Source organism: Scardinius erythrophthalmus (assembly GCF_964197995.2).
Source record: "Scardinius erythrophthalmus genome assembly, chromosome: 23".
In the NCBI taxonomy this organism is placed as follows: Eukaryota; Metazoa; Chordata; class Actinopteri; order Cypriniformes; family Leuciscidae; genus Scardinius; species Scardinius erythrophthalmus.
This window is the reverse complement of record NC_138243.1, coordinates 18441421-18466272: the sequence shown is the minus strand read 5'-3', so window position 1 is coordinate 18466272 and position 24852 is coordinate 18441421. Positions and strand designations below refer to the sequence as shown.

The 24852-nt window shown below is 37.7% G+C and overlaps 1 protein-coding gene across 2 annotated transcripts in view; it reads left to right on the top strand.

The window, feature by feature from the left end:
• Positions 1-24852, top strand: part of med13a (mediator complex subunit 13a) — an 88070-nt gene that overhangs the window by 23999 nt on the left and 39219 nt on the right. For both annotated transcript variants that reach the window (XM_081354830.1, XM_081354831.1), the window contains 2 exons: positions 5209-5377; positions 21198-21343. In XM_081354830.1, the coding sequence (XP_081210956.1) occupies positions 5209-5377; positions 21198-21343 (315 nt within the window). The remainder of the gene's footprint in view (positions 1-5208; positions 5378-21197; positions 21344-24852) is intronic.

Below are 24852 nucleotides of genomic sequence, written 5' to 3'. Positions count from 1 at the left end.
CAGCCCTACTATCGATTATGAGGGACAATACGGTATGGAATTTCAAATCGGATTAAAGGAGAAACGATCATTGATTAATTGATCATTGATAAATCAACATCCTAATGAAGAGAATACACTTAAATAATGTATAGTTGTCAGTACACGTCAAGCTTTTCTTGCGATTTTGCTGCCCATCATGTGTAAAGATACTTTTCATACACGAGAAGTGCGTTCAAACCCAGACGCAAGTGGTTGCTGTGGTAATGAACAACAATACCTTAACATGCTAATTTGTGTGGACTAACTTTTGAGGAAATCTGTTTATAATAGGCAGGCTATTTGGTTTTAACTTCTTGGTCCTGCACTGCCTTTTATTTCAGTTGATTTGAATAAATGTCTATAATAACTAACGTTGTTTTAAGTGAACGCTTTAATATACAATGATTAAAAAATCCAAGGCAGGGTCATTGCATGTATCTGACCTATTTTTAGCGGCATTCAGGATGGGGTTTGACTGTTCATAGATTATGTAGTCTATTTCAAATGGATTGCATATACAGACTGTCTCTGGGGGGCGGGATTAGACTTAGTCGGTTGAAAAAATTAAATTTAAACATTAATGAAATTAGTTGTGCACATCCCTAGTAAAAAGATCAATGCCTTTTTTTTTTTTTTTTTGGATGTTGCATGAATGGGAGATTTTCATGGACTCTGAGGTTAATGTTTCTTACCTTGAATGATTCTGTCAAGAGCGTGTATCTGTGTACAGGTGAAAAGTAGCTGGCCCTGTACTTAGGTTATTAAAAGATGCATGAGACAGCCAAAACCACCTAATTTTCTCTCATTCTCTGCCTCTCTCTCTGCTTTGACAAAAGACAAGGTGTTTCATTGTTGCCAAGCTGTTAGTCAAATCAATGACATCCTTTAAAAGTGAATTGTGCTACTTGCTGCCTTTTCAGGAGACATCAACGAATTATAGATTTGCCTTCTGGCCTGATTCCAGTTCTTCAGCTGCGTTCAGTTTGCACTTCTTTCACTGCATGCAGACAAACTCTGATTTAATGACCTTATGATTTGGCCCACAATGAATATTCTACACTGATTGTGTGGGAATGTGTTAAAATGGTTAATGCAGACCTGAGTGAACTAGGGGTGTAACGGTTCTCTGTAAAAAATCGTGCAGTTTTCCACCCACGGTTTGGCAGACTAGTCCTTTTTTCCCCTGAACATAGCACATACCGAACCGTACTCAAACCGTGACCCTGAAACCGTGATAAAAACCGAACTAGAGCTGCACAATTCTGGATAAATTCAGATTTACACTCATTTTTATTTAAAAGATATATTAATTTGAACGAAATAAAGAATAATTTGAATGGAGTCGATGTCTCATTCATCAAGACTTGTTTCATTATTGTATGAATCAGCATTTGTGTATAAATCATTTAAATGAATGATTCAATGAGAAACACTTTTTTTTAAAGACACTTGTCACCACCTCCTGGTACTCCTTAAAAGAGTATTTACTCTTATTTTGATCCATACCATGTTTATACCCAAACTATAAAGTTTTATCCCAGTACACTTTTATCCCGTTATTTAAATGTTTGTAACCCATAACTAACGATAATGTGTGGTAGGGATGCACGATTAATCGCAATAAAACTGCACGCGATTTGGCAAAGGCTGCGATTATTTGTGCGCAGCTTGTCAGTGGAGTGCGGCTGATTGGTAGTAAATACTGCCCCATTTGATCGCCAGAGGGCGCTCTCATGCAAACCCGATAAATATGCCCCGCTGCAGAAGTACAATAATGCGCATCATTCCAGGTAGGGTTGTGCCGATAGACGATAGTATCGTGTATCGACGATAGTTAGAGATATCGCTGCTGGCAGATGCCTTTGACGATATCAATACGATAATTAGCTCGTTTTCACATTAATGTATTAAATCATTATTATTATTATGAAGCTAGTATTGTTATTAAATTAATTATGAACTACAATTAATTTGCCTTGCCTAAATTCGTAATGACATCACCACATAACCACACTTGCGATATCACCGACGCGCGTATGAGATCCATTCACAAATTGTCAAGAGTGCTTGCTTTAACAGACGCATCATTCTTATACAGAGCCAAGATGAAGACAGCATCGTTGTTCGTCAGTATTTTGTTTCCATAGCACATTAACAAAACATTTAATGACACTAATAACACTAAAAACAATACAATTACAAAATATTAATGATAATAATAATCACTAAAATTATATAGGCCTAATAAAAGTCTTTAGTTCACGAACGCAGCACAACTCTGCCATCTGTGAAAATCAAAAGCAACTTCAAACACTTGTTTAACAAGTAATAATCTTCTAATTGTTTCACTGTCAATAATGTAAGTCCACAAGAGAAATATTAAGCCAGTAAATTAAGATAGTTGCTAGCCTACCGTTATATCCACCGTCGTCTCTGAGAGAACGCGCCGTTAATGCAGTGAAAGCTCAGTCCGTTTCTGCTTTCATTTTCAGGGAATGAGCGCGTTTACATGCACGTTATTAACTCGATTATGCTGAATAAACTGACAATGCATGTCATGTAAACACATTGACCCGTTTTCCTTTATCGGAGTCAAGTCATAAGTTTAAGTATAACCGATCGACTTTTAGATTTTTGCCTTTGATTTCTCCCGGCATTTAAAACACATTAACCCGCGTTCTTTGGGCTTATTGAAGTGCAATGTGTGAAGTGCATGCACTGGTAGGAGGACATATATCACAAACTCCGACTCTTTCTTGACCTAAGAAATTATTAAAACATGTTCCCATCTCGTGCAGAAGTACAGTCAAAATGCTTCATCTGTAACGGCATGAGAGGGTAATGTGTGTCCGTAAATTTCCCGCTGACGTTGAAACAGATACAAGAATGATTAGGGTCTTTTTTTTACCTCACTATACCGGGAAATAACCTGAATTACCCTATTAATAAACACTCCACCTTTGCTAGCAAAATAGAAAACAATTCTCATATATAAAACGAACTAATAAAACAAGCAAATTAACGAGTAAATAAGCAAGTTAATAATTAAATAAGTAAGCCCCGCCCCCCTCACGATAATATTGTGTATCGCCGATCTCACAGGCTGACGATAGGACGATATACAAACTGAGCATATCGCCCAACACTAATTCCAGGAAATCTCTATCGCTGTAGCTGAATAAACAGAAGATTGAAACGCTTTGATTAAACATGACTTATAAATACACGACTGCCTTATTCTGTGTAAGAAGGCACATCATCTCACAGAAGGATGCTCAACTGTCGTTATGAAGTGAGTTTGGAGTAAATGCATGTTATTAAATGTTGCATTTATTAAAAAGAGGTTCATAAATGCTTCTCATGTTTTGGAAAGATGTTTGACGCGTGTTGTTTTTTCAGATGCACGTTATAAGTGACTCAAACTCACAGTGCTTTCAGATGGAGCAGCGTTTACAGAGCCGTACATAAATGACAAACTGCGCATAAAAAATAATCGCAGCCTTTGTGATTTTAAAATCACGATAAGCCATCTCGATTTGAGTGCGATTACATGTAAATTGCGATTAATCGTGCAGCCCTAATGTGTGGTTGAAAAACACTCTGTTTGTGAAGCTGCTTCATACTGTACATTTACATGACAGCTACTCTCTCCGGATCAGCGGCAGCGCAAACTTGGATTGGAATGTTGCAGTGTGATGATCGTACTTTCAAAGGTTAACCAAAGTCCTTGTTTTAACTTGTCCTTGTTTAGCATGTGTTTTGTCACTGCCCATATCTATGAATGAGAGCGTTCACATCGGAAGCGTGACGGCGACCCTCTCGTCCACTAGCGCGGAGCAGAGTGAGCGGTTTCAATTCATTCCTTTAGACGCTCAACTTCCTGTTCATGTGAAACAGGCGTAAAAGACAGCAGAATCGTGGTCATTTAGGAATAAGATCGTGTGGGTGTTTGAATCGAGAATGAGATCACGATCTTTTAATGATTAATTGTGCAGCTCTAAACTGAACCGTTACACCCCTAGGGTGTACAGAACTATTACTGATAGCTGATGGCTTGATCAAAGTAGCCTCAAATTATCTTTTATTTCAACATTTAAGCAAAGCATTTCAAATGCAGTCATAAGGAAAAACAAATAAATATGCAGTGTTGTTAGCTGCAACAGGTACAGTAACTGCGTTTTAAATATACCCGATGCATGCCATGACCAGAAAGAGGGTTGCACATAAGAACACTGTTGTGATTAGTTAGGAAGATATGTTCAGCTTCTTTTTACCTACAAATGATCAAGTGCTTTTGTGTTGTCACCTTAACTAAATGTGTGTCTAATTTATAACACTGGGGCAATTATGTTGTCTCAGACGTCTACGGTGTTGGGGAATCCTATCTGAGCTGTTTGTTACTGTTTTATCAAGTGGATTTGTTGTGTATCCATCTGCAGACCTGCGGGCGGGCAAGTGTGGGTGGGTGGTGTAATGCGTGCAGCCTCTGGGTGCTCATGGGAGCTGTGCTGCACAGAGACATGTTTGAAAGGAGCTTAAGAGCTGCCAGGTTTAAGCAGTGACTCCTAATGAGATTACTGAAGCATAGAGGCCACTGCCGAACGTGATCCAGAAACAAACCAGCGCTCAGATTTACAGCCCTGTTGGACACCATACCTGCAAGTCTAGTCTGTGCAAGGCAAGATGGCATTTGCTAGAATCAGTGCATCAGATTAATTAACTCAAAAAAAAAAAAAAAAAAAAGCGTAGCTTTAACTAGAGCTTGAGACATCTTTTTCTTTTTTTAAATTCTGCAGGTCCATAGGTCTCTTTTAAATTCAATTAATGACCCAAGCTTTTCATTGACTTAAAATCAGCAGGAGCTCTGGATTGTTTTAAATTTGAGTGATCAGATGCAGCATTGTTTAAGATTGTCAAACATGTATATACTTGACATTTGTGTATGGTACAGATATGCAGCCTCAGCTTTGTAGAGTGATCTTGTTTTTCTTCTGGTCAGTTAAAAATTGCAGTTATTGTATTAGTGAAGTATAGTGAATACTTTTTTGCCTTTGTATAAAAAATCTTTTTTGTTTGTGTTCTGTCATTCACTTCTGCAAATTGCTTTTACTTACGAACGTTACATCAGATGTTTATAGACAGCAGCAGGCTGGTGACCGGGTCTCTGTGTGTTTGTCCTCTCCACAGGCGAGGATGACGGCGTGTGGGAGAGCGGTCTGTCCTACGAATGTCGAACTCTTCTCTTCAAGGCCATTCACAACCTGCTGGAGCGCTGTCTGATGAACCGCAGTTTCGTACGCATTGGAAAATGGTTTGTTAAACCCTACGAAAAGGATGAGAAGCCCATAAACAAGAGGTAAGAAAAATTATATTTCTGTTCAGATGTTCTTACCTTTTATTTGTGTATGATCATGTTTTGATCATAGCTTTGATGGAGATTTGAGGAGATAAATCACTCTTTTGTGCAGTGAGCTACCAAGTTTGCAATTTGCATACAGTCCTTACATTAGAAAAAATATTTTTTGTGAAGCTCAGGTTTCTAGACAGAGTAATATTAGGGGATTTAGACCTGGTGGCCTCAAATCAACCATACTTCCGTCCCAGTCTGACACCAAAACGTGATTATCATTGCTATCAATGCATATTCACACACCATCTCAGTGTATCCAGAGATCGTTAATTGCAAGGCTATTTGCGCTCTAAATCTATATATATGCTGTACGCTCTTGTGTACATTAGCTTCTTGGCGCGTTTCTTGCAGGTGTGCAATTGCTCTGTCTCCAGCGCTAGATTTCTCCTTGTCAGCATCTGTGCTCTTTGATAAGAAACTGAGACGACGTGTGTAGAGGTGGAAAAAAAGAGAGCAGCTTGGCTTTTCTCTGCCCTCTGCCACAGTTCTCTCCTCACAGCGTCATTTATTTGCGCTCTTCTCTTATCGTGCTCAAGGTCATTTATACACTCTATTAACACAGCCAGACAGCTTTCAAGTAGTTTCAAAATACAGTGTTTTTTTTTTTTTTCATACAGCAAATCACAAGAAAGGTTGATCGTCTTCAAGCTCAAAGCTAGATATGTATTTAAGGCATTGTTTAATACTGAAATTAATATTTTAATCCTAGAGCCCCTGAATTTTGAAAGATCAGAGTCTGTTGGTTAAACATGGTTAAAACACACATTCCTTTGAGATCTGTTAAGGCTCTAACTGTGTCTGTGTTTTCTAGCGCTGTCTGTCTGCAAATCACTGTAAAGTGACAGAAAAAAGGAACAACCGCATTTCCTCCTTTAGCTTACACTTTTTCACTCATACAGACACTTTCCTTCCCTCCTTCCCTCTTTCTAATAGTAGTTTCCTTTAGATGGCATGTTGAAGATTCAGTTTTTTTTTACCTCTAGCATTTGAAACCAAATGATTACGACCATGCTCGACGTGCTGAACACGGCTTACATACTCATTAATTGTTAATTGAATACTTGAATATTTACTATATACTTTTAACTCTTTGTTCCTCTCTCTTGTCGTAAACTGATAAAATGTATAGACTCCCTCCATTAGATGTTAGAAGCAAAGGTATGGTGGAATTTGGATGTGGAGCTTGTAACACATTTGTTTCTCGTGTACATTATCGTTAAAAAATTTGTGAAATTGTTTACATTATCTTTCAAAATTCTTGTTTACATTATACTTTTTTTTTTGTTTTTGAAAAGTCTTTAATGCTCACCATGGCTGCGTTTTTAAAAATCAGAAATACAGTTAAAAACATTGATATCATGAAGTTATCATTTGTAACAACTGTTTTCTGTTTTAATGTTTTGCAATTTTATTTATTTCTGATATGGCAAAGCTGAATTTTCTGCATCATTACTCCAGTCTTCAGTGTCACACGATCCTTCAGAAATCATTCTAATATGCAGATTTGCTGCTCAAAAACATTTCTTATGATTATCAATGTGGAAAATAGTTGTTGCATAGTTTTTGTGTGAATTTTTTATTTTTTTTTTCTGATTGTTTGAATTTAATGTTTATCAAACTTCACTTTTGATCAATTTGATGCATCCTTGTTGAATAAAAGTTTTAATTTCTTATAATAAATCATATGGCCCCTAAACTTTTGAATGGTTGTGTTGTGTACATTCCAAGATGGTGTTGTTGGTGATTCTCTGTAGACATTTTTTTGTTATGCTGGTTGAAAGTCTCCTCATATCCTTATAGCGATCACTCTGTTAAGTGGTCTAAATATATTTTTATAAATATATGTTGTCTGTGGCGTAGGACCATAGAATGTTCGTTAAATCGTTGCGTTCTGTCCGAACGGTCCTATAGCATGTTCCTTGTCGGTCAATGTGTGTTTGCATTCAGTACCGCTGCGCAGGCTGTTCACAGCACGCAGACATAATAAGTCATCAGTGTGTTCACATACGCTGTGCAGACAGAGCGAGAATGGCAGGCAAGCAGCAGCAACAACCAGACTCTCATCGATGAACCCCTGACATGCAAGAAATATTACACTGAAAAGGTTTGCTAGCTAAAACAAACCGAAAACTTGCTGCATCTAATTCTGGTTTTAAGAATTTGTTTACATTTTGTATGTAGTACTGTTATTAACTGTACTACTATAAAGTTTTCTCATTGGTGAATGACACATGATGTATTGCAGTAACGTTGTCTCCGGTCTTCTCGGCTGTGCGCGTTCATGCTTTCAGGAGGCGTGGCTTTGGACAGTGATTTGCTGGAACGGTGGTTTGTACGCTTTTAGTGCTATCAGGCTAAAATTAGCATTTTCCCAGATGTCCTACTGCACCTTTAATGTCGAAGCAGCGCATGATGTTTTTGTGTTGAGAGTTTCTGTGGAGTTCAACCACTGGTCTGTGGTCAGCTTTACTTCATGACTCCTAATGTCTCTCAAAATCTGATTCTTCTTAATGTAAGTGTTCATCTTGTATGAGTTTTCAGTCCCTGCATCCCTACGACAAGATAATATGAACTGAAGGGATCTGATTCTCAATCGGTTCTCATTGAGCCTTTTAACTTACAGACAGGCCACGCAGAGGAACGGGGAACACTGTGTAGTAATGGGCTTGGATGTTGATTAGCTGCTACACTGATTCACAAAGTTCGCTTGTGTCTCTCTTAGTGCCAAATCCCTCAGTGAGTGGCTGTGTTCAAGTCTTAAACATGTGTATTTTTTTCCACCAAGCAGGTGTTTAATTTTGTCCCCGAAGAACCACCATAGCAGAACACACATGTGTCCCTTAGAGGATATTACCTGTCACAAATATGGCTGTGGGTTCTTGCATGCCATAAAATCTCAAAACACATCTGATTCATCACAGGCCTCCACTCATAAATGGAAAACTAGCAGTGCATCACAGATTGGCCAAAACTTGTCCAATTTTCATACGATATATTATTTAGTTGATTATTTTGTAGCATCAAGTGATTTTATTAAAAAATATATTTTGAATTTGGGACACAATAATGTACATTTTACATCAGCCATAGCATGTATATAATAATTGCCTAAAATGTTAATCCGTGTTTAAAAAAATTAGTCAGTGTATCCCTTGTTAAAAATAATTTCTTGTGTTCTTAACAATCACAATTAACCTAAATAACTTTATTAATATCCCTGGTCACATTGTGCATGATTCATATATCCAGAAATTTGTTTTTCATTATGTATCATCAAATCTACTGATTGTCTTCAGCTATTAAATTATTGGCATATTGACTATAAATGTTACCCTGTGTTCAAAAGTTTTTATTTTTATGTTTTATTAATATTTTGTACTATGACTCATTAAATTGATAAATGTAACAGTGAAGACATTTATGTACTTACTGACATTTATGACAGTTACAAATGATTTCTCTTTCAAATAAATTCCTTGTGAACTTTCTGTTCTTCAAAGAATCCTGAAAAGGTGTATCACCGTTTCCACAAAAAATAATTGTTTTCTGGAAATTATTTCAAAATTTATAATAAGAACTTGTGATTTGCGGAGCAAATCAGGATATTAGAATGATTTCTGAAGAATCATGTGACACTCAAGACTAGGGATGGGTACCGAAACCCAGTACTTAATTGGCCTCGGGGTTAAATTGCGAAAGACTGTAGTATTAATAAGCTCCAGTGTAATCAGTTCTGCTTTTGGTACTAAAGAATTTCAGAAAATTTCCTGTTTATTGCTACATAAACATTGTCTTGGAAATGTTATTTTACCAACCATTTCTTAATTGCTATAATATTAAGACATTTGTCTATGATGTGTTTTCGCCTATTCACAATCCAGAAGAGAGGTCTCACTTGCGTCGAAGTCTGTGCCTCTCGCACGCTACAGCGCGCACAACACGAAAGCCCTGCTTAATTAGTGACAGTGGCAGAGAGAACTAAACCTACAAAAGTGTGGTTACACTTCACTAGAGTTGATACAGACAATGCTCATTGCCACGAATGGAACAAGACTTTTGCTTGTAAGTGTGGAAAGACAAGCAATCTGTTCAAACATCTGTAAAAAGTGCATCAACACAAAGAACCTGATAAGAATTCCGTTATAGTACCGAACCAATAAGTCGTATGATACCCATCCCAACTTTGCCATCAAAGGAAGTGTAATTGCTCACAATATTACTGTTTTTTTTCACTGTATTTTTATAATATTTTGTGATATTTGGCATTTTATGTTTTTAACCCCTGTGCACTGAATGTTTAGATTAGGTAAAGTGTAATTAAGGAGTGGATCCATACTCGCAGCACACACATACACACTTGTATTCTCTTTTGAGGGATTACCTCAGTAAACCTGTTAGACTTCAGGTCTGTGTTGTCCCCACCTTTGCTTATCCTGACGCCCGCCCTCTAAATCCTTCCGCACGGAAAACACAGACAGCCTCTGCAGCGCCGCTGGCTTCCTCTCCCTCTCTCTCTCTCCCCGCAGGTTTTTTTAAAAAGAATTCCAGCTTGTGAATAAACCCAAACCCTTCCTGTTCTCTTTTCTGCGCTGTGTTGTCTTGCATATGAGCAAAAGTGTCTTGTGGTTTCCCTATAATTAGAGGATCTGTGTGGAAGGGAGCTCAGAAGCTAGGCTCTGAGGAATGCCAGGGAACTTGTTTTGTTTTATTAGATTTTTTATTTATTTATTTTGAAATGGCTAGCACACTCCAGCCATATATAGCTCTGTGTAGTTTGTGTGTGTGTGTGTGTGTGTTTGTGTAACTATGCTCAGTCACTAGGCGGTTCTCCCATTGGCTGGCTGTGTTGTCACACGGTGCTGCTCTGTAACCAAACCCGATGTGTTTTAGCTGCTTACATCATCCTTCATACAGGTCAGAGCTGTGATCGTGCGCACTCTCTTTCTCTCTCTCATGGTGGGTGTGAGCAGCAGATCTGTTACCATGGTTAATCCACAGATCCAGTGTGTTCTTTTATGGGCAGTGCTCGCAGGGGAGCCGGGTGATGCGTGAGCCAGTGCAGAATATGATGCATTCCCTGCACGTCACTGCACGTTACTCAACAATTATTGTGGTGTAATGTCGCAGTCATACTGTAAATGGTATCAAAGATGCATCTGTGATTTTTCTATTTGCTTAGCAAGGCAGCGGAGGAGACAGACTGCGGCTGCAGCGCTGAATATATCCATCACGATACCTACCTGAGTGAAACCACAGACATTTCTGAACATCTGTACACACCCACAGAAGTCTCATGTAATAAAATCATGTGCTTGCATAGGCACAAAATCATTTGTATGCAGAAATGCATGCATGGTCTCCCTTGAGATACACATCTATGACAAACTACATGCTAGGATGTTTTATAGAGGTTTGCACACAACTGTCACAAAGTATTCACACACCAGCAGATGCAGCAACGGGATTCCACAGAGAGCGAAGCGGCATGTGATCTGGTGTGTTTATCTATTATGAATGAACTTGCTGTAACTATACTGTTAAAAGGATGAATGTCTCCACACCAGGTCCCTTGTTTCTTTGTCTCGGTCATGACCAGACCCACACAGAATCCTTCTGCAGAATTGGGGCAAAGTTCAATTAATCCAGTCCCCAAATTAATGCTTGTTCATTTATTAAAATGAAAGAGATGAAACAGAAGTAGCGACAGATTTTCTTCTGTATTGTCATCCAAGTCAAACAGATTATCAGACAATAAAATGATGTAAGTCGGGACTTGGTTGGAATGGAGACAGATCTGAAGGCAAGCTTACAGTTGATTGTAAGAAAGGGGCAGTATTGATCTGGACTAAATTATTATCCGGCATAAAACATTAGAGAGAAATCTGTTGGTTCACTGGAAGTTTCAGTTGTGATGTTTTGATTAAAAAAAGAAAAGATAATTACGAGGCATTTCGGGTCTGTGTACCTTCTAGGGCTGGGCGATATGGCCAAAAATCATATCTCTGTATTTTTTGGTTAAATGGCAATATACGATATATATCTTGGTACTTTCTACGTTTTTCGATTTGGATAAAGAAAATCTGTATTTATAAAAAAAAAAAAAAAATTCACATCCTGCCCAATGATATCCTACAAGCGATGTTGATATTGAAGGATATGGAAACAAATATAGTGAATGTAATGTAGGCAATGCAATATATTATGTGCAAAAAAGGTGGTTAAAATCACATTACATTCTAACATTGTAACATTACAATCTAAAAACAAAAATAATGCTTTTGTTTTTAAATTGACTAAAGGCTAAACTAAAAATTAAAATAAAAACAAAAGCACAAACTAATTATATTAGCCTGCATTTGATTACCCCATTATAATGGTCACTTTCATACAAATATACTTGTAGGTTTAAAATTCCACACATGGCACATTTATTGTCTCCAACAACAAATATTTTAGCAATATGTATATTTTAGTCAGAATTATTGCGCTACTATTCTATTTTGCGCCGTCTGTATGGCGCGCATGCATGGTGCTCGTTCACGGAAGCTTGAATTTTAGCGGAGATTCACTTGCAGAAGGCTTGTCCTCTCCTGACAGTGAAATGAACATATTTGTTTGACTTTCTAACATTTACAAATGGAGAATATACCTGTGAAATGTAAGTTAAGCACTGAGGAAAGCACCACATCTCAAACGCATTAAACAGCGCAAGTATTTATCTGTCAGTCAGCAACAGTATCTGTCAGAGCATCTGACAGGGCAAGCTGCTTTAAACTTGTTAACTATATCTTACCAGTTATTTTGAAGCCCTTAATATAAGCTTGTGTCATGTTTAGGACAAATTGTATGTACTTTCACTGCAGGAGCTCACACTGCGTCCTAAATTATTGACTAAAGGGCCGTTTCAGGGCCGCCCACACATTCAAAACTAATTTTAAAGCATAAACTAAATTTGAACCAAAAATACGAACCTCTTAAGTCTTGTCTTTTTATTAAACAAAACGTAAAAAACTAAAATCTAACCATTTCTTGTTTCTCGTTTCTTTTCAAGTAGAAAATCAAATTACCAGAACGTACCCAGATGGTCCGTGTACTTTTTCGTTCATTCATTATTCTATTTCGGAATGAAAGATGAAATTTAAAAAAGGCTGCAGCTTGGTTTTTTGTTTAAAAGAAAAAAAGCAGAAATGGCTGTATTTTGTTTTCCAAATGTATTGTTGTCATCAAATAATAGTATTAGAAAATTGGACGCCATTTCCGATCGTTTTTTAATTTGTAATATTTATTTGTACGTTTATTGTATTTTATTTGACTGATCCTATCTTTACCCAGAAGTAAATTACACCGTCGTGCAAAAATCGTCATTTTGCGTCATCGGAGGATTTTCTGGCCAGAGGCTAAAGACTACAGCCAGTAGGAGGGGCTGTTCCGCATGTTTTCAACCCGCCCATAGAGGGTGGGATCTCACTCACAGAATGTACACAGTGTCAGCCGTCTTTCTTTGGAAGCTAAGCTAGCAGGCTCTTGTTCTGAGGAGAAAGCTGAGTTGTAGGAGAAAGCTGAGTAGTAGGAGAAAGCTGAATGGGTTACCATCCTCTTTTTTCCCGGACTTGTCCGGCGGGCGAGATCGTCCAAAATGTCCGGGATTCGGCTTTTGCTTTCTGCAGTCGCCATTCATTGTTTACATGCACAGCTTTTGTTTCAATCTAACTGAATTCATTCCGATCGGTAAATCTGAATGTAGTGTTTACATGAACGCTAAACAAGTGATCGGTTGATGTGCGTTTTACCATTGTTAAGAAAATTCCCGCTCCTCCGTGAGAGATATGAGACACATATTATGTCGAAATAACGAGATATTATGTTGAAATAACATTATTAATAATACATCTTTTAGAATATTTGATTGAATGCTGAATGTTGCGCTTGTTCAATTTAATAAAATTAAAACTTTAATTGTGATCATTAAAATAATTGAATATTAAATATTTTGTGGCCAAGTTTTGCTCATTTATTTATATAGGCGACATCTAGTGTATATATCCATGGTATATATCTATGACTTCACACGATGGTGTAATTTACTTCTGGGTAAAAAAAAGATGGGATCAGTCAAATGAAATACAATAAACGTACAAATAAATATTACAAATTAAAAAACGATCGGAAATGGCGTCCAATTTTCTAATACTATTATTTGATGACAACAATACATTTGGAAAACAAAATACAGCCATTTCTGCTTTTTTTCTTTTAAACAAAAAACCAAGCTGCAGCCTTTTTTAAATTTCATCTTTCATTCCGAAATAGAATAATGAATGAACGAAAAAGTACACGGACCCCAGATCATTTAAAAAAATAGGTAGGGTTAATTTCCATTTCATGCCAACTTTAAAGATTTGGATCAATTAAATTCTTTTAACTACCAGTCAGAGTTTAGTGCTCAGTTGAACAATTTTTTACCACATTGAACATAATTCTGGGGATTTTCCACAAAAATGTGTACATTGAAAAAAATCTGTCTCGATCTTTTCTATTTTGTTGCAATTTGGATGAGATAGGAACAGTCCTTGTTTCATTTTGTCCTTGTTTCATGTTCAAGTTCAAAGGAATGTCCAGATTACATCGTTATATCGTCTGATAACCATTTTTCTACACTTGACTCCTGAACAGCTTCAGATAAACACACTGTTGTAAATCTGGATCATTCAGGGCGGGTCCAGAAGATTGCTGTAAATTTAGAACCCTGCCCAGGCTACAGCTCCCAGCTCCTCTCTGCTGCTTTCAGAGCTCAGTTCCAAGAGACTGATGTGAGATTCCTGACATTCCAGAACTCCTACTCTCTCACTTCCCATTCCTGTTCTCCACTCACACACTACTACTGACACTACACACTGGTCATAGATATCAATGGTGAATGCTGAAATTTCAACTCTTTTTTCCATTTTTATTCTGGTATTTCGTATCTCTTCATTCTCCTCTATCTCCTCTCCCTCTCCACAGATGCTCACTGCAATCTGGCCTTGACCCCGTAGATTGACTTCATCAGAAGCTCCTTTCTTTGCTCTAAGGAGTGTGTGTGGAGGGTGTCTGCAGTGAATAGATTTACAATCTGTGGAGATGTTCCAAGGTCTCCGGTCTGGCACCTCCCCCTATTTTCAAAAAGCATGTTTATTAAGGAAAGTCCCTTTTCCTATAAAGTTTAATTTTGAGGATGGAATTTATGGGTGGTATATTGAGGAAGACAGGGTGTAATGGCTCATTTTGGAGGGGTTTGTTGGCTCAAGAAGCAGATGTTCATCAGCTTACATGCACAAATGTACAAAGAAAACGAGCACCTGTACATATTGCTCTTTAAAATCAGTCTACATCATAGTTGTTTTAAAAAAAGTCTTGATTTTTGTTGCTAAGAAATTACTCGCTTCACTTTTTAAAAACCAAATACAGACTCTAGGGAGCACCGCTATTAATTGTTTGCTGTTTATTAGTTTTATTTTAAAAAAGCATAATTGAAAACCCATCCCTTTGTGGCTGTTGTGATAATTTTTGCCAAGATTGAGAGACTCTATGGCTTTGAGCCAATCAGGTCCTCTTTTAGTTAGAACATTGACTTTGTATTTAGTGAAAGCCTGTTACATAAGATCAATAAACATTTAATTAGCATAAGTGACTGTTGACTAACTAACATTTTGTTTGAGAAACGTCTAGCCAGGTTTGTTCAGCTGTTATTATGAGGCAAACATTTAAAGCATGCAGAATATGAGCTCTTGTCTAATCTAGAGGCTTTTTAAGTTCTGTTATTGACTGTGCGCTTCGTTTAAAGGCCACACATTATGAATGAGTGAGAGGATGTCCTCTGTGTGTGTGTGTGCGTGTGTAAAGGCTTTGTTGGGAGGATCTTTGATGGATGCAGTAGACCGTGTATGTTTGTGTGTTAACTGCCATTGCTCTGTGGTCGACTGCTTTAATCTGAAGGTATTTCAGAGAGTCTCAGTTCTCTATTTGTGGTAAACTCATTGCTGTTAGTAATGCACTTCGATACAGTGGCTGATGTCTTCCAGGGGTCTGGTTTGGAGAGAGGCTGTGTAACGACATGTTCCTTCAGTTGATCACCTGATCTTGCTACTGCTATTGGTCTGGTGACAGAAGACAGACAGTTAGTCATGTGGTTTAGACACATGTGACATGTTAGAGGAATATTCATCCAAAGATAAAAATATAAATGAGTAAATGTCTGAATTTGTGATGTTTGTCCTGACAACCTTTACATATCTCTCGTTTTACACTGTTAAACACTCCAGTATTATTTTATTATTATTTATATACCATTATAGTGTTTGTTTATATTTTCATGTTTTAGTAACTTTTATTTGTTTTTTAATTTATAATTGGGTTTTCTAATTTAATTATAATTTCTACTTCTATTTATTTCATTTTTAGTTTAAATTGGAGTACTAAAATTATTATTAATTTAGTTGCCAAAGCAACATTTCATCTAATAGGCAAGTATTTCATCTAATATTTATATTTTATTATTTTAATTAGGAAAATACTTTTTAATTCTTTTATTATTAGTTAATAATATCAACACACTCACATGACTGAAGCAGGATTTATCCTGTAGCTCTTTGAACATTCTGCATGATAAATGGAAATTAAATGTGAATTATGTTGGATGCTTAGACAGAGGCGTTTCAGATGACTTGGCCACAGGGCCACTTACACCACCTGCTTGCCTGTATCTGGGTGTGCTGCATGTGTAAAGTCGTTGAATTTAGATGTGAAGTGTGTTTGTGGGTTTTGTTAGTAGGAGTTTGCTACGCCCTGACCAGAGCCACTGCTTTCAGGAAGTCAGTAACAGCCCAACACTACAACAACTGTGGAATGTTACCCCTCGTTTTCTTTTTTTTTCTCATGCTGTTTTTCTCACCACAAGCTGTTCTTACTTTTTTGTTTGTTGCTAATGCTTTTCATTCTGCTAATTTTCCCCTCTAAACCTCAGCTAACCTCATTGGGTTAGCTGTTTGGGATCTCTCTTCTTTTTCTTTTCTTCCCTTCTTGCTTTTTAGATGAAATCCGCGGTCATCATAATTAGCTAGTGTCATCAGGAGTAGCTGCTGTCCTGAGAGTTCTATTTTTGTCATCGGTTGACTGATGCAGGGACCATAAAACTGTTTTGCAGTTATGTTTGTTAAAAATACACTGCTATTCAAAAGTTTGGCGTCGGTAACATTTGTTTGTTTTATAAAGAAGTCTCTTATGCTCACCAAGGCTGCACTTTTTTGATCAAACATATTCTACAAACAATTTCAAATATATTAATATTAGGGCTGGGTAAAAAATATCGATTTCTCGATTTTAATCGATTCTCATTTTTATGAAACAATATCGATTCTTAAATCCCAAGAATCGATTAGTCATCCTGTTTTCAGTTGATGAATGAATGGATCATTGTTGCGCACATCCCATCCAATAAATCGCAATAATCTTTGTGCTTTGTTATTATTGATATGAAACAAAGTCTCAGATTTCAAATTACGTCCATTTTCTTATGAAATTCAAAAAAATAATTACCGTTTTGGCGCTGTGGCGTGAGATCGCTCCGATGCAGCTCAGCTCAAGAGAAGCAACGAAGCAACGGAAGCAACTCTTCCGCCTTAATAATACCAGTTACAGCGCGAAATAAACACGAATGAGCATCTGAAAGTGTGTTAAAAGATAGAGTACAACTTATCGAAGTCCGTATCATGTCTCATGGAATCGCTCAATCAGTGTTTCAACCGTGCAAAGACGTTAGTAAACAATGTCATGTAACGTCACATTTACCTCAGAAAAAAACATATCCAGTGACCATTAACTCGTTAGTCAGCTAGAAAAGTTAACTCTAGAGAGGACTGAGGAGCATTTTGTTAAATATATGCACCATATTATATATTCATTATAATTTTTAATGTTCTTCAATATTAAATGCATGTTTGAATAAATCTGGAAAGTTTTTTATGACAGCCATCATTTAAAATTTTATATAATTTCATATAACTTTATTATTATAAAAATAAAAATAAATAAAAGTGTATTTTAAGTGTTTGTATACATCAGTTAATTTTTACCTTCAATATTATAGTAGGCTAATGAAGCCTATAGGCTACAACTGACTCCCATGGTTTACAACATTAAGAGATTTGTTTTCCCTGAGAAAATTTGCAATGTATTGTACCTGATATCCAAAATAATCGATATTGAATCGAATAGATCAAATCGTAATCGAATCGAATTGCAAGCTTCTGAATCGAAATCGAATCGAATTGTGAAATTTGTGTCAATACCCAGCCCTAATTAATATCATTTAAAAATTAAGAATTTTCAGCAGTCATAACTCCAGTCTTCAGTGTCATATGATCCTTCAGAAGTCATTCTAATATGCTGAGTTCAACAGAACAGAATTTAGTTAAATTTTATTTGAAATAGAAATATTTTGTAACATATAAATGTCTTTACTGTCACTTGATCAATTTGACGTCATTTCTGAAGTATAAATTTCTTAATTTTTTACTGACCCTACACTTTTGAACTGTTTATGTATTTTTATTTAGTTGTTTTTCTTTGCATATTTGTGACAAAAAGCATGGCCACTTGCAGAATCATATAAGTACAACCATAAAGTCCCTTGGTTAAGCTCTGTCTCAATAATGTGAAGGTGAAATAGGATTAATCTTAGTTAAACCTCTGATGATGAATTGGCCACAAAGGGATATGTTGTCTGAAGATGCAGATGTCCCAATACGTGTCGCTCTGTTTATTTTCTCATTTCCAAAGAAAATTTTTTATTTTCATTTGTTGAGTGTTAATTTTGGACTGGTGTGGACTCGTGCAGGAAAAGTGGTCATAGGTCACGTTTTTGTTTTGGAGCTGGTCAGTGATGCACACACTGATCGTTCTGTCTGCCGCTGAATAGAGAACTTCAGGAGCATGCTGTTATTGAGCACGCTCTGTGTGTAGACCATGTGATCAAATCTGATGGTGCAGCAGGATTGAGCTCGCTCAGAGAGCCTCCTTTTGTGTGCATTGTTGTTGAGAACGTTTAAGACCTGTGCAGCTAAAATAACGTCAGATCGCAGTTGTGCTAATATCTCTACAGGGGGCAGCCTGCTGTAAAACATCCTCCCCTAGCAAGACCAAGAGCTGTTGTAGTGCTTGGGGTCAGTGTGGCAAGTTTACTCAGTTTAGGCTTTACGTAGTTGCAAATCAGTGTCTCTCTGTGGGTTAGTGGCCAATCCTCTTCTATGGTTCACTCTAAATGCAGATGTTTGGTAGGTGTCCATATTGATGGCACACTGCCTGTTTTTTCGGACAGACTTTTTCAGGTTAATGACCATAGTTATAAAGCTGCTCTCAGTGGGTCTCATTTATCTAACGTAAAAACTACTTAAAGACATAAAGATCTAAGCGCAGAAATCATCTTATGACAGGGTTCACGTGTGATTCATGAAACATTCGTATGCTGCCAATCCCATCGTACAAATGATCGGACGTTGATAAATGTGCCGGCTAAATACAATCGTCATTTGAATATCACGCCCCTAAAAATTCACGTTTTAGAAGCCTCGCCCCTAGGAGAGGAAGTAATCTCATGAAAGAGAAATTGATTTTACTCCAAAAACACCTGTTATCCTCAGAATTGTATGTATGTATATTAAATACCGATAAATAACACGAAACATTTTCAAACATTATAAACACTATAGTCAAGTGAGGCTATTTCCCTCCTCACTCCACAAAAAATCCTTTACATTTAACGGTATTCAGAACAAAACAAGAATGAAAAATAAGTAGATATAAATTAGGGCTGCACGATTAATCGCAATTTACTTGCATACACGAGCTGAGACCTGACATGAGATTTGAACGTAGCCACTGCTTACGTTTATTTTGATAAATGGCAAGTTTTTACGTGGAAACAGCCTTACACAGATTTCTCTTCATTTCATAAATGAGGCCCAGTAACACTGTATGGGACAATGGCTGGACCAGAGACACATCCATAAACACTTTCTTATATATCCAGAATAAGTGTTGTGGAACTAAATCCGGGTGCACACTGTACGATTTATAATTGTCCTTTACGATTGTTGCTTGTCAGATTGTACGAATATGATCCCCGCTGTAAGCCATGTCACACTGTAGGATCTCAGTTGTCATTAATGTCAGACTGTTCGGCAGTCAAGACATGTTAAAAAATGGACTCGTGCAAAAAGACTCATCCAGGGTTTTACGTCAACCCATGACACGTTTGGTGACTGTGAGTGGAATTTAAATGCGGGATATAGAAATTGTGGCTAGCAAACAAAAACAATATTTAACGTTTATTTTGATCATTGCTTTTCTTAAAAAACGAAGACGTGTGTGTGGAGCAAGTGGTGGTTTGTTGTCGTCTCACTAATTGTGTCATTGGGTTTGCTCTCCGATTGGTGTTTGATTTGACGTTTGTCGTAGGAGAAGCCACACTGCTGGACTGCGCCTCAACTTCTCACATTTTGGAGGAGGTAAGATTTGATCGCAATGGTCATTACTCGGCTGTTGGTGAACATGTCAAATTAGCGATCAAAGACTTTACCCTAGGATCAGAGGAACTTTTTAGGATTCACAAAATTTGTCTTAGCCAAATTGTGGCCAAAATCGTGCAGTGTGAACCCGGCTTTAGATGTTCTGGGTTGTTCCTAGGCTCAAAAAATCTGAAAAGCAAGACTTTGTGATATTCTGTTCTCTAAATCAGTGGTTTTCAAAGTGTGGGGCGCACAGATACTGCAGGGGGGTGCGGGAGAAAAGCAGAAAAAACAAAAACAGCCCGTTGCTACGGCGTTCAAGTGCCTCACCGTTGAAACAAGCCCAACATAGAAGTTGCTAACCATAGAAATGCACCTCTTCAGCGTACCGAATCACAAGCTGCTATGTGTTGCTCCGCTGCTGTGCGTGTTCCGGTGAGAAGACGAACAAGAAGCTGAGCTTGTGAGGCGCAGTCAAAAGCTGTTATATATTGGCACTTTTATATATTGTTCATCCAAAGCATCACTGAAATATTTAAATAACTCCCAAGTATGAGCAATAGTAATAGCAACAATTGCCGTAGCAAGCATAATTCATTTATGCAGGAACTTTTTTATTTTACAAATGTTTCCTTTTAAAGCATAATGCAGTGGCATTTCATGGAAATACAATTTCTGGTCAAGCAATTTTGCCAATGGACTACTTTTGCTTTAAGATGCTTTAATGTCTGCGATGATTCCAGATCAGCAGAGCTACCCTAATGCACTGTGGAACAAAGGATTTTAAGCTCATATTAGGAAGCTGGTGTAGTTTGGACTTATGTGCACAGAGCTCAGGCTTTACAAAGCTCTGAGTATGACTAATTTAGAAGTGTTATTGTCCTTTTACATAAATTAAAGAGCCTAATGCATTCATGAAGAGAACAGTCCTTGAGGTCAAAGACCAGACAATTGCATCTTATTGATGTGTGATGTTTATAACATGTTTGAAATATTGACAACACTGTTTTTAGTTACAAATTAATCAGATTTTTTCTTAGGCCTGTAATGATCACATCAGATGGCAGTTAAATACATAAGAAAATCCAATCAATGATATGTCCTTAGTTGTTGAGTCTCCAATTAATATATATTTTTTTCTCTTTTTGAAGCACATACTTAACATACACATACACATGCTTAACTTAAGCACCTGTCTCTCTCTCTCTCTCTTTCTTACTCAGAGAACACCTGTCTTGCTCCTTCACGTTCTTCCTGCATGGAGACAGTAATGTGTGCACCAGCGTGGAGATCAACCAGCACCAGCCCGTATACCACCTGAGCGAGGAGCACCTGACATTGGCCCAGCAGGCCTCCAGCCCTTTCCAAGGTGATAGAACACTCTTTACTTGATATGCTTTTTCATCTTTTCCACCCTCTCTCCTCTGCTTTTGTTTCTCCTCGCACTTTTACTCTTTCCAGCATTTCCTTTCCAATCAAAATGAGATGAGTTTTATAATTAGTAAAGCCTAGTGGCATCCTTTCTGCCCCTCCTTATCAAAAAAAAAAAAAAATTAATACAGAAATAGTTAAAGACCTTTTCCTGTTGTGAAGAGGGAAGTGTTTTTCATTACCAGTAACATGGGCAGGGCTTGACGTCCTAATGGTGGCTTCTGCACATCCTTAAATCTCAAAATCGAAACAAAGGATATGATTTGATATTTTTATTTGTATTGCGCAATCCTTTAAGTACAATAGAAAAGTGGAATTAAAGGGATACTTCAGGATTTAGCATTAAGCTTTGTATTAGTAGAAAACCTGTAGTATTTTCGAATTACCGTGCTTTCCACCCTCATATCCCCCTGAGACGAGAGATTTATGTATTTTTTGTCTGGAAAAAATCCTCCGATGACGCAAAAATCGTCATTTTGCGTCATCGGAGGATTTTCTGGCCAGAGGCTAAAGACTACAGCCAGTAGGAGGGGCTGTCCCGCATGTTTTCAACCTGCCCATACAGGGTGGGATCTCACTCACAGAATGTACACAGTGTCAGCCGTCTTTCTTTGGAAGCTAAACTAGCAGGCTCTTGTTCTGTGGAGAAAGCTGAGTAGTAGGAGAAGGCTGAGTAGTAGGGGTTACATCCTCTTTTTCCTGGACATGTCCGGCCGTTGAGATCGTCCAAAATGTCCGGGATTCGGCTTTTGCGTTCTGCAGTCGCCATTCATTGTTTACATGCACACCTTTTGTTTCAATCTAGCTGAATTCATTCCGATTGGTGAATCTGAATGTAGCGTTTGCATGAACGCTAAACAAGTGATCGGTTGATGTGCGTTTTAACATTGCTAAGAAAATTCTCGCTCCTCCGTGAGAGATATGAGACCTCTCAGTAATGACGCCACCGGCCTCGCGTCGTTCTCACGCGGCCGTCAGCCTCGTCCTGCTCGCCACAGTAAACAATGAATTGCGACTGTAGAACGCAAAAGCCGAATCCCGGACATCTCGGATACCTGGCAAACTCGTCACGAGACTCACTAGTAGCCTAACCTTGTTGTTTTCAACTGTGCTCTCTAACCGGTAGGCGTGGCTTGGGAGTGGCCTCCTAGAGCAGCAAAAGTGCATTCTGGGAGTTGTTGTCTTTCATCCACATAAGCCAAAAATACATTTTCTGGCTTTTCTCAGTCTAGAAAGCTCCAAATTCAAAAATTTCTTCACATTTCTTCTACATAAATGACCTATTTTAAATACACATTCATCTTTCCAGAGGTGAAGTATCCCTTTAAGTGGTCCTTCCAAAATGCTGTAAGTGATGGTAACTGGGTGGTAAATCCTCACTTTAGAAGATTTAGGCCTATTTAAAAGCAACGTATGCAAATTTGCTGCTAGAGGATAGTTATTCAAACCAAAGGCGTAATTTAATGACACTGTGAATGAGTGTGGAATCATGGGATATGTCGTCTTCACCTCCACAGCCGATGAAAAGAAATCCGTTGGGAATTGGGCAGAAATCATGTTCATGGATGAGCTAATGTAAAAAAGTTTTATTAACGTTACAGTGGTATAAAGTTATTTTACGTATTTTATTTCATTCTAATGAAATTCCTACTCGTACAGGTCAGTTTATTTGACTAATTGAAATTGTGTGGTAACAGCTCTGTTTTTACTGGGTAAAAACAATCATACTAAAAATACATTTGAGTGTGTTGAAAGTTATCTAACGTTACTCTGTGTGTTCGTTCGGTGGCTGGTATGAAACACTTGTTGCACATAGCAGTAGGCTAGATCGATATCATTAATAAAATCTGGATGACTTGTGGTGTTAATGGCATGCAATTCATTTTAAAACATGGTATAGAAAATGGTGTATTATTGTTTCTACAAATAAAGCTCTTTCTGATTATTCTATGTTAGCCACTTGACAAAAAAACACTGAGCCATGGTACAAACATGGTACTGAGTGCCATGGTAATGGGGATGAACAGAAACGGCTCAACGAAATGACGCATTCCACACAAATCGACTAATTGTGTCAATTACGTCAACGTGTCATTCCAGCACTCCTATATAACAATGATTATTTTTCTGTTGATTAAGGTATCCAAACAATTGCTTACCTGTGGAATAAAACACATAATATATTAAAGCATATTTTAGTGTTTCCAGTAGGAAACCGGAAATCAAGGGTGCCTTTAAATTGACATGGAATCAAAAAAAACAATTCTTATTTTTTTTTTATGGAATATTGCAGTGTTATTATTAATGATTTATCTGTGCATATTGTAATTTTTTTTTTAATTCCTGTGCCTTCAAAATCTTCAGTCAAAACCTTAACTTCCCCTCCTCGCAATGACATCTCTTCTCCGATTTCGTCTGCACTGCTGCGATGGCTGGGCAAATAATCCTCACTTCCAGCAAACTGTCACTCACATGAGATTGTAGCAGTTAGCAAATGACAATGGTCTAACCATCCAATGATTTCTCCATGGACAAAATCAAGTCCCATCCTATGTTTTTTTTTTTCTTGTTTGAGAAGCTGTTTCACTTGGATATACATCACAACGGGGAAAAAAACAATTGCTGACTTTAAGACCTTTAACTGGATTTTTAAAGCCCTCAGTTGCTCTTATGTACCCGAGGACTATCAGTGGGAAGTATTGCTTGTGATGCTCACTTTTGAATGGGTTTCATTTAGTATTGTGTAGTTAAGCTTGACTGGAACGCTGTATTGACCAATCTGCTCCCAGAACCATGCACTAGAATCACATCTGATGTTGTTTTGCATAATTGAGATTGTTTGCGTTCCTGCAAATTAAAGTTTTAAAACATAATTCATCCTTTTGATGGGAAATAACCTTTGCAGTGAATCAGGAATGTGTGATGTGTCAATTGGAACCAGCTGACCTTTTTCTCACTCGCCTGCTCTCTCTCGATCTCCTTTGGTCTGCTGCTCACCGTTTCTGACAGTCTCGGATTAGTGAGCGTGCAAGTGTTGCAACTATGACCTCATAAAGAGCAGTGAGAGGGGTGTAATGAACTCATAGCTCACTTAACTGAGCAGAAGAGAGAGAGAGAGACTGGTAGTGTACAGATTGCTTGACAGAATAAATGTGAGGTGAACACTGTGATATTGGAATACATTTGTTTGCCTATTTGTCTGAAAATTGCTTTATATCGGTGTGATGCCCCCAATCAAATGCAGACCAGAGCAGCAGACCTCTCTCTAATGATGGCCGACATGCGGATACATCTTTAGTAGATTCAATGCTTCGAGCTCTCCTGCAATGCAAATTCTGACCTTCCACCCTGACACCTGCCTGAAGAGCTCAATGGCGGGCTTCCTTTCTGTAAATATTTTGTGGTTTTCAGCGTAGTCTTTTCTGATGCACTGCGACGAGCCGGGGG